This window comes from Gavialis gangeticus, unplaced genomic scaffold (assembly GCF_001723915.1).
Source record: "Gavialis gangeticus isolate Ggan-Ray unplaced genomic scaffold, GavGan_comp1, whole genome shotgun sequence".
NCBI classification, from domain to species: domain Eukaryota; kingdom Metazoa; phylum Chordata; order Crocodylia; family Gavialidae; genus Gavialis; species Gavialis gangeticus.
Window position 1 is genome coordinate 26,744,994 of NW_017729034.1, and position 16,118 is coordinate 26,761,111.

The window sequence follows — 16,118 nt, forward strand, 5'->3', positions numbered from 1 at the left end:
GGGTGGTATGTGGCATCCCATTCACACTGACATGGTTAATTAACAAGATTGGGATTTTTACATCTACCACTTAAACCTTTGGCACTGAACTGGTGGCAGCAATGCTTTTGATGCCTTATGTGGATCAGCATTATAGTGGAGTGAAGAACATACTTTCCTGTAGGTTTCATTTATACCTACTGACAGCAGGGGAATGATGTGACCGGGACATCTTTAGTTTCATGCCATGCCCTGGAAGGGAGTGTGCATTTATATGCAGAAACACTTGTGCCTATTCCCCCACCAGGATTGACCCTTTCTGCCTAGGCCTCCAGGTAGTCTCAGGTCAAACCCTGTGTTCTTGCCACCCCTAGCTTTTTATCCCTATGCCTTTTTTGCTGAACCAGTCTTTTTACTGAACCACTGCCAGAATTTCCATGTTCTCAGATTATCATCCAAGCTTATTGTTCTACTCCATACTAACATGCTGCTAGTCCATAGCACTTTTTCCCTTACCATGTCCCAGCCTTCTTACCCAAAAAGTTGCAACTTCCCCTCCATCCCCTCCAGCTCCCAGTCTTCTTGCCCACCCTGCCATTTAACCGGATTCGCAGCCTACTCTCTTCCTTCCCTGGGTCTGGCATTTGATCTCTGCATTTGAGTTAAATGCCTTCCTCCTCCATTCTTCTTGTTGCCAGCTACAGGGTCATCAAGAATACAAGAGACAGAAGAACCTGGCTGTCAGGTGATTTTATGGTTTGATGCGTGTTTTTGTTTTGAGAGTTTTATATGGCAGTTTCATTACTTTGTTAATAGATCATTTGCCCTGAATATTTCAGTTTTAAATTTTGTGAAAACCTGGGGTATCTAGTTGATGCTATAAAATATAATAGGAAAAAATACTTCTTTAAAAAGTTTGCTAAATTCACAACTGAGTGCTAATCCCTTCATGTCACTGCAGGCTAAATGATTCATATTGTTTTCCCTTCCAGGAATCAATATCAACCTGTAGATTTGCACAGCGAGTTGCCCTTATTAAGAATGAAGCAGTTCTTAATGAAGAAATTGACCCAAGACTGGTAAAAGTGTTTTTGGTTGTTTCTTACTAACAAAGTACAGTGGTTGTTGCAGATTTTGTAATGAATAATCTGTGTTAAATGGTGTTTGATTCAATTCCTGATATTTTCTGTAAAATTGCAGGGTTTTTTTAATTTGGACTTCTGGGGATAATTATGGTAATAATAACATGACCTTTATAAAAACTCATAATGCCATGGGAAATCCTTAGTCATTTAAAAAGAACTGTAATTTTTCATAACTGTTTTTCTTTATATTCTAAGTCAAAGGTTCCCAAGCTTTGGTCACAGAGAACACATTGTGTTCAGTGCTCTTGTTAGTCATCTGCAGAGATACCCTCTTCTCATTTTTTTTAATTTTACGCTTGCATCATTGCATTAGGAATATTAAAGCATAAATTAACTCTTTTCCAAATGTTACTTTTCCATGTCAGTAATTTCTTCCCTTACCATAGGGATACATACTTTGTGAGGAGGATATGTGACTTGATCTTGTTCCATTAAACTAAGTGGGAGCAGAATCAAGCGCCAGGATGGAAAATGGTCCATTCAGTTGTAATGAGAGGTCATATGGTCCAGCAGACAGTCTTTATAAAGAAATAGTCCATAACATGGGAAAATTTGCTATCTCCCTGTTCTGTGGAATTTCAGATTATAGTCACGTAGCATTTATTGCTTTGAGCTAGCTTTAAAATAGTTAGGTTGTTTACTGCTTTAGTACAGCTGCAGTAGCAGGGAGCTCACTGCAGGCTAAATTACTATTTACTTAGCTTATTGGCCATTTTTTGCAACCTATGGTGAGCTCTGTGCTCCTGCAACTACTACTAATTGGACCCAAACTAGCTAGTTTAAAGCTAGCTCAGGCATCTCTATGTGAGCGGTAATCATTGCTGTAGTATGATTAGTAGGATGACTGTAGTATAGACATCACCTCATTTTATGAATGAAGAAGTGACTGAGTTGCTAACCATGAAGACGAACCCTGCTTTGTGTACAGTATAAGTGGAATCTTCAATACCATTCAGAAATTATTATTATTTCTCATTTTGTTGCCCGTGAACACAAAGACCAGTTGATCAGCACCACCTTTATAGCAACCAACTTTGTAATTGAAGCCTGTCATCAAATCTATCTTTAGTTATATTTTCTCTATATTTTCTTGAGACTAAAACAGTCAAATTCTTTCATCACACTCACTTTACAATAAGCTCATCTAAACCATATTTCCTTACCTTACTAATGAGCGTATCACAAGCCTTACTAAAATCAATGTATTTTATATGCACTAACCTCCCCATGACCTCAAGATCTATCACTTGTCACAGAAGGAAATCAAGTTGGTTAAGTACAACTTGTTCTTGACATATCCGGATATTGAAGTTAGACGGTAATTTTCTGGGTCCTGCTTTTTCCTTTTTTAAAGGTAAACATTATATTTGCCCCTTTCTAGTCTTATGGAACAACATCTGACTTGTATGTGTTCTCTGAGAAAACAACCAATGCCTCTGCAATTACTTCAGCCAGTTTCTTGAATACTTGAGGATAAATCTCATCCGGCCCTGCTGATTTGAAAACATTCATCTTGCCTAAGTAAATTTGAACCTGTGCTTTCCTTTTTCTAGGCTGATTCTCATCTAGCCTTCTCAAGTAGACTACTACTTGTTTCCAACCACACTTGGCATCTGATACTTGCCCCTTGTTGTAAACGTTGAAGTAAAGATGGCATTAAACTCTGCACCATATATTATTAACGTCTCTTCCCTATTCAGTAAAGGATCTATACTCTCCATGTCTTCCTCTTACTTCTGATCTATTTTAGAGAATGTTTCCCTTCCCTCCCCCCCCCGCTTATGTCCCTTGCTTGCAGTATCTGAATTTGTGTTTTGGCCATCCTGATTTTATCCCTGCATGCTCTTCCTATAGTCGTATACTCATCCATAATTACAAACAGCATAATTACATCCAAAATTTCCACTTTTTATAGGACTACATTTTAAGTGTCAAGTTATTAAAGAGTTGACTAGTTAGCTGGTCCCTTGCTGTGTTTCCTTTTTTTTCATCTTATTGGGATAGCATGCTCCTGCACCCCTAATATTGACTCTTTGAGGAACAGCCCAGATTCCTTTTTTCCTTAAACCTGCATTCCCTGGGATCCTCCCTATTGGCTTCAAGTTTGTTTAAGTCTGCTTTGCTGAATTACAGTACTTTTATTCTACGGTTAACAATTCTTTTTTAGCGTCATGGGCTCTACCATTTCATGATTACCATCATCTAAGTTACCTTTCATGTCCAGTTTCTCAAAAAATCCCTCCATTTTAGTAAGCAACAAATCAAGAAGAGCTTGCTCCTGTATTTGGTTTCTCCACACTTCTAACAAAAAATAGTCCCCAGCACAATTAAAAAACTTGCTTTAGTAGCTGAGTACTGTTGATGCCCTTACAGCAGATTTCACAATAATTAAAATCCCACTTAAGCCCTGGTTTCTATGATTCGGATTCCATAGTTATTTGATGTCACTTTTTGTTAGTATAAATGATCTCATGGTAAATCCACAGCAGTAGTGACTACAGTGAACATAGCTGTATTTCAGCAGCCGAAGATGTGGCTCAGCAGAATTACATAGACATGTTTCAGGAATAGAAGCATTTGTCCTGAAAGTGTGTCAACTCTCACTGCTTATGAAAAAACAGAAATCAGAATACATAAATGGAAAGTGATTTGGCTGGGCTTGTCAGCTAGGTGAAATCTTAAGGTCAGTCAAAGGACAAATGTGTTAGCTATGAAATCACTTACCAAAAGCAGTAGGAAAATCAAAACCTATATGAAATGGTGCTGTGTAATTTTGCCAGCTGGCTGCCAGTTTCTGCAGCTTGTACCCAGTATTTGATCCCAAACCAGCCTAACTTCTTGACCTCATAGCTACTGGTAATTCCCAAATTTGAAAGCAATGCACTGGCAGAAATCAAATGCGGTGGCTTGGCTTCATCAGTGCAGACTTTGATACAAAAGTGCTTAAACGTTGTTGGAGCTGGGTGTGAATTAAAAGAGCCTTCCAGCACTGGCTCTTAGTGTTCTGAGAAATGTATTGGTACCCATTTGCACTCCAGAGTGTGAAAGATCATTTTCATCCTAAAAATATATCTTACAAGATGACAGATGGAATCAAGAATAACAACCTCACTGGGTACATCTACAGAAGACACTGACTGCGCAATAGCCTGATACAACTACACAGTAGCATTGCGTGGCAGAAACTGTGCTGAGACACTATTGCACAGGAGTATTAGGCTACTGCGCAATAGTGTCATTTAAAAGGTATTTGCCAGCACTACTGCACAGTAATTCCAGTTGTACATAGTAGGTGCATCTACATGAGACACTGCTGTGCAGTGGTTACTGTGCATTTATTTAGTTCTTGTTTATACAAGTACTAAATAAATGTGCACTGTGCAGTCATGTCTCCTGTAGATGCGCCCTCTATGTGCAACATTTTTCAGAATCAAGGGAAATGCTACCTGCAATCACCTCTATTCTGTTAAGTAAAGTAAGAGCTAAACTTTTTCACAGTCAATTATTTTAATTATATTTCTTAGGATTGATGGTGTTTTGAAAATTGTGTACATTGGTAACCTTTACATGTATTTTTTTCTGAACCTTTCTTATGAAATTTACTAGGAATTACTGGGCACATCTACACAAGCAATTAATGCAAAGCAATAAACTCCAGAGCTTATTGCTCTTCTGGGTGTGCTGTTTGAATGTGCGCCTGGGAGCACAGCACATTGAGCCAGGTTGGAACAGCCCCAGCTGCCCCAGCTGCTTCCCCTGGGTTAATGTGCTGTGGAGGGGCTGGCTGGGGCACAAGGGTGGCACAAGCTTCACTGTGGGGCTAGCTGGCAGGCAGCCCCCTGCACTAAAGCATCCTGCACCCCAGTCAGCCTGGGGAGTGTCTATATGTGCTGTCACAGAGCTCTCAGGTGCCCTGCGACAGAGAGCAGAAACGGCTCGGGAGAGACCCCTAGTGGTGGGAAGGGGGAAGCTCAGCTGCCAATCACCAGGACTGCGCAGGTGCTGGTTGCCAGGGCAACCAGAGAAACATAGAGACAGGAAGGGGCGGGGTTTAGCCCTTCTTAAGCCCAGGCAGGAGGCCAGGAGGGCAGTTTCCCTCCGGCAGCTGAGGGAGGAGGAACTCTGCCAGCACAAAGGGGAGAACTCTGATGGTGGGAACATCCCCTGGTCCCTGATGGGGGTTGGTGCGCTCGCTGTCTCTGGTAGGGATGGATTCTTATTTTTGACCAGGACAGTCTAGCTTTTATGTTGTAGCCTGGGGGCTTTGTATTCTTGTGTTTATTGTTTTGACTGGAGGACTGGGAGAAGCTATTAGGGGTTGGAGGAGGCCTAATAGGGACTCCACAGTAGAGTGGGGGTTCCTGGCCCCGGAGAGGGCGCAGCATTGTTTGGGGTGCGTTGGCCCCAGCCCAGAGTTAGGGGGCAGGGAGAAGCCCCGGAGTTAGGGGCCAGGGAGAAGCCCCAATTAAAGGGGGCAATGAGGAGCCCAGAACTGGCATGGGTGAGAAGCCCTGAAACGGGCAGTGCGGGACAGGCTAGAGGGCGCCGGTAGGGGCGCGGGCTGTGAGATGAGCTAGAAGGCGCCAGCGAGGGTGCAGGCTGAGGGATAAGCCAGAGAGCATCCGCATGGCACAGAGAGTAGGACAGACCTGAACGACACCAGATACATCTGCGAGGCTTGAGCTGCAGTGTAAGGGGAGGAAAGGAGCTGCAGATAGTGCCTCAGGCACTGAGACAGAAAATAGGCAGCCTCCCGTTTGATTAAGATCTTTCAGTCAAGCGAATAACAACAAAGCGTGGCAGGAGAGAAGGCAGGCGGTTGGCCCTTGATCGGTGTTGTGGGACCGCTAATAGACAGCCCCGAGGAGGCACAGCTGTCACAGTGCACTGCTGCAGAGTAAAAAACTCCACAGCAGGGTAGCACTTATTAATACAAGTACTTGTACACAACAGGATAGTACTTGTATTTACAAGTGCTATGCTGCTACAGAGTTAATTAGTTTGCTCCAACCTAATAGGAGTGTATATGTAGATGTGAAATGTTTACTGTGGAGCTAATTAGTCAACTCCGCAGTAAATGTCTCATGTAGACATGTCCACTGTGTCAAAATTTGTAGCCTTAGACTTAATGAACAATTGCATTCTATTTTTGATTTAGTGGTGTCAGGTAATCAACACTAGAACTTGTTGGGAAACTCTGATTTTTAATTCAGTATCTGTCATATTATGTAGTCTGTTTCCTGTTAAAATCACTTCTATTTGTCAGTATCGGTGTAGAACCTACCCACATTCTTAGGATTCTATTCCTTACAGTGTGATTTATTTTATATAACATATTATTTTTATGCTGCCAGTACAGATTTGTTGTTTTAACCAAACGATTTGCTACATATAGAGGTGGTGTTCAATTCATAAAGCTCATTTAGTAGATGTCCGTCTGCCACACACAGCTGTGCACATTGGAGGGTTTTTATGTTCTTGAATTTTTCTTTGAAAATCTTTGTAGGTTACATCTCGGGAATTTTAAGTGGCACTCTGATACGTTGCCATCAGATTATCACTTTCCTGGTGCAATCTACTTTCTGCAGTTTCTGCAAAATATGTCTCATGCTACTCATGACGTGTTTTTTTCTGGTTAACTTTTGACATGGAAACCATCATCTATTGATCATTACGCATTTTATTTTCTTCAGTACTTTCTTATTCTGTAATAGTTTGCCATCTCTGTACTTATTCTCATTTAGTAATTTTTCATCTTTTGTTGAGAAAAGCCAGGATCATTTGCTTGAATCTCTTCACTGATTTATGTAGGGTTAATAACATTACCTTTTATGACAGTTGTCTAACACTTTATTTTGTCTGCTCTTCTGCTCAGCCCTGATCTGAACTGTACCTAAAAATGACATATCTGGGTTTCTATGGCATATTAGAGCAGGTAGCTTATCTTTCTATGGGGAGGATAAAGGTGCCTGATGAGAGGACAAGAGCCAAATCTGCAGGGTGTAGTGTGAGAGAGCAGAAAGTGAGAAAACTGGGAGGAGAACGTGTAGAAAGTAAGGCTGTAAGATGGAGGGGGAGAGAGGAAAATTGATTGAATTTGGGGGTTGTGGTTTAATTGGTATGCAGTGGGTAATAAAGGAGGGAAATGGTATGGTAGAGATGAGGGAAACTGAGATTGGCTGAGGAGCTGGGTGGGCTGGAATATTAGGATGGGGTTGGGTAAGAAAAGGGGGACTGAGAACCAGAAGGCTGGGAGAAAGGTGAGGGGAGACAGTTCTAACAAGGAGTGCTGGGTATTAGGGAAAGCTGGGACTAGCAGAGCAAAGGGAGTGGAGTACAGAAACTGGGATGGGAAACCTTAACAGTTGATGAAAAGCCTAGAAAAGGAGATTGGGACTTGGAACCTAAGAGGATTGTGAATAGAGATGTGAGTGACCAACTGCAGACCAGGATAAAAGGGAGAGAGAACTCAGATGAATAAATAGGTAGGACCTAAGCAAGAAGTCTGTAGATAAGATGTTTGGTGGAAGGGTTGGGAATTGGCAATGACTGAACAAAAATACCAGGTGAGGGATTAGGTATTGGAACTGAAACAGGAAGTCCAGGGGTATAAGATTAGGATTTATTGGGTAGAGACTGATGGCACTTCTCAGGCGTAGGGCCTGGGACTGACTAGAGGAGTGAAGAAGGGACAGTATGATGACAGAACAGAATCCATGTCCAGTAGAGTTAGGAATAGAAGCTAAAATCCCCGAGTCTCCTCATTCTCTGCTTTCAGTGAATGTCCATGAAAGCAATGGGCACTTTTAAACATGCTCTGGGAGGTAGGAGACGCTTTATTAGGGCAGCTGCGAGAGTTGTGTAGTGTACACAAGGTTGTGTAATGAAGGAGATTTGTTTGTAGGAGTCTGTTGCAGAGGATGTAGTGTGTATGAGGCAGGGGAATGGAGGAAGAAGAGAGAGGATTTCATGGTTAAGTAGGCCTGGAGAACTGGATTCCCTCCCTGCCTCTCACAGAATTTGTGTGGGGTGCAAATCAGTTTTTCATATTTATCAATTGTATGTTTCTCATTTTCAAGGTACCTGGCTTGATATCTTGGGATCAGATTTGCAGAAGTTCTGAGAACCTATGGTTCTTAGCAGTTGAAGTCTACAGAAACTAGTATAGGCAAACTTCTGGTCAATTTCCCAACTTTTGAATGCCTGATCTCCTAACCTGAATGTTCTTTTACTTGTTTTTGTATGTAGTTTATACAATAGCAATTTCATATGATTTTATTAACAAGTATCAAAGCAAAAATTGATTGCAGAGGGTGGCCAGCTGTCAGACCAGTAGTATTTAGAATTAGTTTGAAATAACTTTAGAGCTTTTGTCTCAACTAGAACAGTGGTTCTCAACCTTTTCTGACACAAGAAAATGCCTCAGAAAATGCCAACTCTTTGCTTTCACTTATTTTTGACTGCAGAAAAATAATAGAATAATTCTTCTGTTGCAAAGAATTCATAAAGACCACAAGAGATCAGAATATTTTGACAGTATGGATTCCTATTTCAAATGTCTAAGTTTATCTTGTGAATCATATGTAAGTATTTGCGTACCTAACAGTGAATATATTACACAATATCCCACAGCACCCCTAAAAAGATCTTGCATGTAACACCCTAGTTGAGAATCACTGAAGTAGAGTTTTCAAGTTCACTGGTATTTATATAATGACCATGTTCAAAACACACACTAGTCTGATTGCTTTATTTTATGTATTTCATTGTCTAATTTCCTTCCTACAAGTACTTCTTGGGAGTTTGTCACAGCATGATTGTTGGACTCCCTGGATAGTTACATTAATTGTTCTTTCTAACCCTCTTCTTTTCTCTCCCTTACCTCTCTCAGGCATGTTTAAGTTGCCTCTATAGTGCTTGCCATGCGGTGGTGTTTATTTACTATTCAGAAAATCAGTGTGCGAATGTTTTTCTATTATATGTTGTTTCTTTGTATTCCTTTAAACTTTGTCTTGATGCATAAGTAATAATTTTCATATTAAAGATGGTCAGGAAGAAGGAAAAAAGAGAAAAGAAGTACCATCTGCTAGACACAGAACTCCTAGGATCATTGCTAGTATTTATGGCAATGGATACTGTATTGTTTCATATAGATGGCTTCAGATCAGAGAATTGTAAATGTAATCCCCATGAATATGTCATCATCTGTCCTCCTTGATTAGTAATGGTATAGACTACCAGGAAGATGGTATACCACATTTTAGTTACCACAAGCATCCTGACATTTTAGCTGAGAAAAACATCTCAATGCAGGCATATTTCCCTTAGAATTACCATTACATCTTATCATTTTGGTTCATTTTTTAAACACAGTGGCTTTCTTTATGGTATCCATTAATGGTGACTATTTATGTTCAAGCCACTTTTTCTTTTTAGAGCTTCCTAAAATAAATACTACTAGAATACAATTTATTCATTTCTATAACTTCCCTTTCTGACCTTGGCCCCACAATTTCAATCCTTTTTCAGTGACTGGCTGCAGTTAGGGACTGGATGCAGGTGAACTAATTGAAACGGAACCAGAAAAGACAGAGGTGATGGTGGGATATATGTCACTGATGGGGTTCAGCCTTCTCTTGTCACTCAGGTTCTCAGCTTTGGGGTGGCACTCATGGATCCCTGGGTGGACCTGGATTTTCAGATGGTGGTGATGGCTGAGAGCACCTTTTACTAACTCTCTGGTTATAAGGCTACAACCCGTTTTTCAGATTCAGACCTGACCATGATTATCCAGGCCTTTTGCAACCTCAAGCCTAGCCTGTTGCAATGTATTCTGTGTAGGGCTGTCCCTGAGAACTGGCTGGAAGCTGCAGCTGGTGCAGGAGACAGTGGTCAGCCTTCTGAGGGGGTTGGGTCTCCAGGAGCACATAACTCCAGTGCTCCAACTTCTGTAGTGGCTCCCTATAGCTTTCCAGGTGCAATTCAAGGTGCTGATTTTGGCCTATAAGGCCCTGAATGGTCTTGGATCCATACGTATACTTTCTCCCTTATGCCCCATCACAATTCCTAAGGTCAGCTGAGAGCAAACTCCTGCCAGGACCATCAGTATGCCAAGTCTGGTTGGCAAGTTGCACCTCAGCTCTGGAAGTCTCTCCTTCCTGGGGCCTGCCAGAGCCCAAGCCTAGATACCTATATGGGCAAGTATTTACCAAAGTTAGGATGAGATGTTGTTTAGGGGATCTCTGGTTTACCCTGATTCTTGTTACTGTCCTGTTATTAAATTATTCTGTTTTCTTATTTTAAGCTGCCCTGAGCCCTTGTTTGGAAGAGCAGCATGTAAATTGAATAAAAAATAAATGAACTTGCATACTGCAGTATGTAATATACAGAGCTCCTAACAGATACCTGATGGCTTTTATAGCAGCTCCTTTCTCAGTTAAATAATCCCACCATTGCTGAACATTACTCAGAACTGCTGGATGCTGACTAGTTTTGAAAATTGGGGTATTTAGGGTATTTTCTACACTGAGGCTGCATCAAAAGATGTTAAATCAGGAAAAGGACCAATGCTAGGAGTTGTTAAAAACCATCTCTTGTTCATGTTTCAGGCAAAAGGAATTTCAGTTTACCAGTACCTCAGAGGATTTTAGAGAACATTATAGTTTGAATGTTTCTGTGTGCCACTGGATATGTTTTAATGCAAAAGTTCTTTCTGACAGCAGTGCAAGTCTTGGCTTGCCTGTGACTGGCTCCCCTGTGCCTCTTCCCTCCTGGTGCCTATACCTCTGTGAGTGTTCCTTCTCCCCACCCTCCTGCCCCTTGCCCCTGTGCCTGTCTCATCCACACCCTGACTCCCTGCCCTCCTGCCCTGCCTGAATGTGCCCCCCCACCCTGCTCCCACCTGCAGCCTGCTCCCACATGTCCTGCTCCTCTCCCTGCCTTCTCCCCACTTACCTTCTGCTGCAGCTCTGCTCCTCCAGGGCACTTAGCACCACCAGCAGCCCCAGCCCAGCCCAGCCCAGCCCAGCCCAGCCCAGCCCTGGAGAAGCAGCAGCAGCTCCTGGTTGGGCTGGATCAGGAGCTGGAGCAGAAGGAAACGGGAAGGGGGCAGCTGGGTGTCCGGAGGGGCAGGCTGCAGGGAGGAGCAAGCGGTAGGACAGGCAGGGTGCGGGGCAGGCACAGACGCAAGGGGCAAGAGGTACGGGTGCAGGCTGCAGGCTTCACCCTCCCACTGCACTGGTTCCTATGCTTCTTGCTGTTGTGTTTACCATCCCCCACTGAATGAGCCATTCCAGCTCAGCTCAGGCAGTGGATTAGCTCCAACTTCAGGTCTGGGGCCAAAGGTGCAGCTAAGCCACTGCCTGCTCAGGGCCATTCTTGAATCCCAAATGGGGCAGAAACCTCATCTTAGATTCGAGTAAATATGGTAATTACTTCTTATGTTGATTCATAAAAGTTGGCTGTTGTTGGCTCTATGCATGTGACTGAGGAATAGTAAAATTTTATGTTAGAGAGTTGATTTATACATTAAAAAAATTGAAAGTGTTAATTTATATTACTCTGAAACTTATTTTTTCCAAAGCTAGGGAAAGTAGTCCAGCTTTTGGGGTGTGGTTGTCCATTCTTTTACGCTTTTTGGCAAAGGTGTCAGTTCTATTTTAAATGTGTTCTCTTCAGTAACAGGCAAAAAACTGAGTCAGAAAGCTCTCTTCTACTCCCATGAAAAATTATTTTTCTTCTTTTTAAATAAGTGTTTTATGACTTTCTTCTAACACAGACAGTTTACTGAGTCTGGAAAGCTTTTCTTGCTTTTTATAAATGGAAAAGACAAATAAGTGTAGAGTATATTTAAAGATATTTGGCCTTTCTTAAAAATGTGTTATTGTAAAACAAGAAGGAAAGAAACACATATAGTGTAATGTTCTGTTGATCTCAGTTATCTAATGCAAAGCTTCTGGCCTAGCTATTAATCAGTCGGTGATGCATATTTTATTGCCTTGCCATTTGTAGATGATTGTCCAACTAAAGAAAGAGATCCAGGAGTTGAAGGATGAGCTGGCCATGGTGACTGGGGAGCAAAGAACAGAAGAACTCACCCAAGAAGTGCTACTTCAGTATGCTTAGTATTGTTTTCTTTTTTCCACTTTCACAGGAAAAGTTTTATCCACTTCTTTGTTGGCATAACGATATAAAATTCACCTCAAAGCACTAAACTCCCCTGAGATGATAATAAAGTGTAGTTAGGCGCCAGGTTAGAGTGGCAGCTTTCCATGAAAAGCTGTACTAGGCTGCTGGCAATGTTTTCGCAGTCTCAGCTTTGAGGAAGTAAAGAAAAGACAATATGAAGGATGGGAATGTCTCTCAGATGCCAGCTGAAGAGTAGTGTTGTATAATAATGCAAAGTAAAAAAACAAAAACTGGATATTGGAAATAAGATCTGAAAAGAATTTAAGAAGAGTCTTTTGTGTTAAGAAGTGTCCTACTGCAGTGCTAGTTTGTTATATGCCAAAAAAAAGTTTGCACTGCTAATGCTTGGTACATTCATGTCTTAAAAGTGAAATATTTAAAATCTTAATTGATCCTGGGTTGCTTAATATATACCAGTTTTGATGGCTCCTATGGCTTTACAGTTATAAAACTGTAGAACATGGTTTTGAGAGAGGCTTATAGGTCTGGAACAGTTAAACACTATTTCTTTCTCTGACGCTGTGTCTTTGTGGTTTTGGTCATCTCACTTTATTTTCCAATGCCTCTCTTGTAAAAGTAAAATAATATCTATCTTATAAGATGCTGAATAATTAATTAGTTGACAGCTAAATGATTGGTAGTTAAATACTGACTATTTATTAGTGCAGTAGTATTCAGATATTTTGCAGCTTTAGGGTCCTTGTCTTCTTGTGTAAATAAGTGTTTATGAAAGAACCAGGGGTTTATGGAGTCACAGCAAACAGCTGCCAAGGACTGCTGAGGTGCTCCAGTTGCTTGCCGCATCTTGAATTTCAAAGGGCATCACTTCTTTGATTGGCTGCATGGGATCACTAAAGAGCTCCAGCTGAGTGGAGACGTAGTGCCTTTGAAATAAAAGCCACAGCAAACAGATAAGCAGCTTGTCGTTAATTCAGCAACCCACTGCAAGGTAAGCAGGTTTTGAACCACTCAGATAAACATAATACAGGTGCTGCTGCATCACCATTTATTTATTATTGAAGTGGTCCAGAAGAGGGCTACACGTGGGGCTGTGCAAAGCTTCAGTCGCTGATTTGATTCGGCAGAGATTCAGCCAGATTCAGCGGCTGAATCTCCAAATCCAGATCGAATCAGGAGACCCTCTAATCTGTCTGAATCAAGTCAGAGCTCTCCAAATCAATTCGGAGGGACTCAGTGGTTTGGACATAGACACAGCTTTAAATGTTTTTTCTACATACCTCAAGGTACCAGGCGGCTCATGAACACTGAGATGGCGAGGCAGATGGAGTGTCCCATGGGAGCACGGGGGGGTCTCCAGCGCACTCAGCAGTGGACCTGGAAATGGACCAGAAGCACTTCTGGTCCATTTCTAGGTCCGCCACGAAGCAGGAGGGAGATCTCTCCCCTGCTCCCCTGGCTCGGCAACTGGTGCCTCCTCGGTCTGAGTGGGCACCCGGGGTCCCTCCATGGCCAATCGCCGAGCTGGGAGGGTGCAGTGGGGGGGTCCACTGCTGAACATGCAGGTCCCACCCCCCCGCACTTCTGTGGGGTGCCCTATCCACCTCACCATCTCAGGATTCATGAGCCGTGCCTGGTACCTCAAGATATGTAGAAAAAACATTTAAAGCTGTGTCTGTGGCTGAATTGCTGATTCTCCAAATCATCATCAAATCTTCAGATTCAGCTGAATCGAATCAGGACAGTGATCTGAATCAACTAATTGAATCACTGTCACCGGAATCGGGCTGAATCCAAATCTGAATGTAATACAGCCACTTTGCACACCCCCTAGCTACCAGTATAGAAGAGTAAAGAATTTTTGTTAATAGAAAATATTAAATTTTCTTACTGGTGAATTTTTGTGGTTTCATAAAAATGCTGTTAGTGAACATTTGAATAGAGAATTTATTTCAGTCACTCCCTCTGTTAGTGTATACTTAAATAATCTATAATGAATTTAAAATTTTTAGTTTCCTAATTTAAATCTGTGTGTGTGTTTTTAAACTTACTGTTAGTTAATAGTCTTTATCATATGGTAGAATAAGACGTGTGTGGTAACACCAACAGTTTTTTGTGTAGCAACATTGTGTTTAGAAATAGACATGTGGAATATTATATCTATCACTTGAATTTTCCACTCAGGTCTTATTCATTATTGGGTTTTATAGTGTTCTTTAGTATTGGTTCTTTCGAGTGTCATTTCTTTTGAGACTGCAGTCATGAATCTTACTTTCCAAGATTTCCTACCTGTGCTATTCTTTGCCAGACAACTGGCAGTCTACTGTATAGAAATAGGTTTGAAGTAGATAAAGCTATTTAATATGAATATGCAAATGAAAACGCTGAATAGAATGTAGCCTACTCGGCCTCTGGCAGACGTTACACTTAAGATGTAACCAGTAGGGGTGTGCAAAGCAGGCCATATTCAATTCGGATGCGGCCCGATTCAGGGGGACAGTGATTCGATTCGCTGATTTGGATCACTGTCCCGATTTGATTAAGCTGAAGATTTGACTCTGATTCAGAGAATCAGTGATTTGGCTATAGACACAGCTTTATTTTTTTTTCTACATACCTCAAGGTACCAGGCACGGGCTCATGAACGCTGAGATGGTAGGATGGATAGAGTGTCCTACAGAAGCCCCTCCCATCCCCCCACCCCACATGCTCAGTGGCGGACCCGGAAGTGGACCGGAACTACTTCCAGTCCACTTCCAGGTCTGCCGCTGAGCATGCAGGGGCCCTCCCCTCCTGGCTTAGTGATTGGGCACGGGTGCCCCGCCACACCCAGGAGGGACCAGTTGCAGAGCTGGGGGGTGGCAGGGTCACCCACGTCCTCTGCAGTAGACCTGGAAGTGGACTAAACGTACTTCTGGTCCACTTCTGTGTCCACCGCTGAGCGTGCTGGGGACCCCCCTTGCTCCCATGGGACGCTCCATCTGCCCCACCATTTCAGCGTTCATGAGCCACCTGGTACCTTGAGGTACGTAGAAAAAACGTATAAAGCTGTGTCTATGTCCAAATTGTTGAATCTCTCCGAATTGATTCAGAGGCTTCCTTTAGTTGATTGTCTACAAGGGGACCTAGATACAATGTCACAATATAGTAGTTGTGTGGTTCTGAAAAACTTGCTTTTAGTGAATATAGATACACAAGCTTTGAAGAACATTAATTGGTAGAAATTAAGGATGTTAGTTTATGCCATTGCATTGTGTTTAAATAGCATGATAAGTATATGCAAAATTATTTTGTGTTCTGACCCCATTAGCTTGTGAGAAAGTAATATGCCTCCCTTGAAAAGAGAATTTTGCATTCTAATCCTTCCGGAGTAAAGTAGAGGTAGACTGCCTTTAAACGATAAATAGCAAAAAGATTTTTTTTTTTCTTTTTTCAGCAGGATCTTAGTTATATTAAGACAACCATTTTTGGAGACCAGAACTATAACATTCCAAGGTGCCTTATTTGCCTTTCCATTACAGTTAGTTCAGAATTGTGTAATGTAGATGTTTGCCTTTTAAGAAATACCATATTTACCCAAATCCAAGATGACCTGGAATTTAAGACAACCCCCTAATCTTTAGATTCTATACATGGACAATGTATGTACATTTTATTAATGTATAAATCTGTTATAGTTTTCAAGGTATTGAATTTAATTATTGGAGGGTTGTCTTAAATTAATTTCACACATTGTTGCAGTGGTGAAAGAGTGGCGAGGTGGCAGGCTCTGGGGGACACAGTAGGGGAGCAGGTGTTAGAGGACAGGCAGTGGGGGAGGTAGGTGGGCAGGCAGTGGGGGGCAGATGG

The 16,118-nt window shown here is 41.9% G+C and overlaps 1 protein-coding gene across 3 annotated transcripts in view; it reads left to right on the top strand.

The window, feature by feature from the left end:
* The window catches only part of KIF6 (kinesin family member 6), a 518,996-nt gene that overhangs the window by 224,258 nt on the left and 278,620 nt on the right, over positions 1-16,118 (top strand). For all 3 annotated transcript variants that reach the window (XM_019527228.1, XM_019527227.1, XM_019527229.1), the window contains 2 exons: positions 972-1,058; positions 12,135-12,238. In XM_019527228.1, coding sequence (XP_019382773.1) covers positions 972-1,058; positions 12,135-12,238 — 191 coding nt within the window. The remainder of the gene's footprint in view (positions 1-971; positions 1,059-12,134; positions 12,239-16,118) is intronic.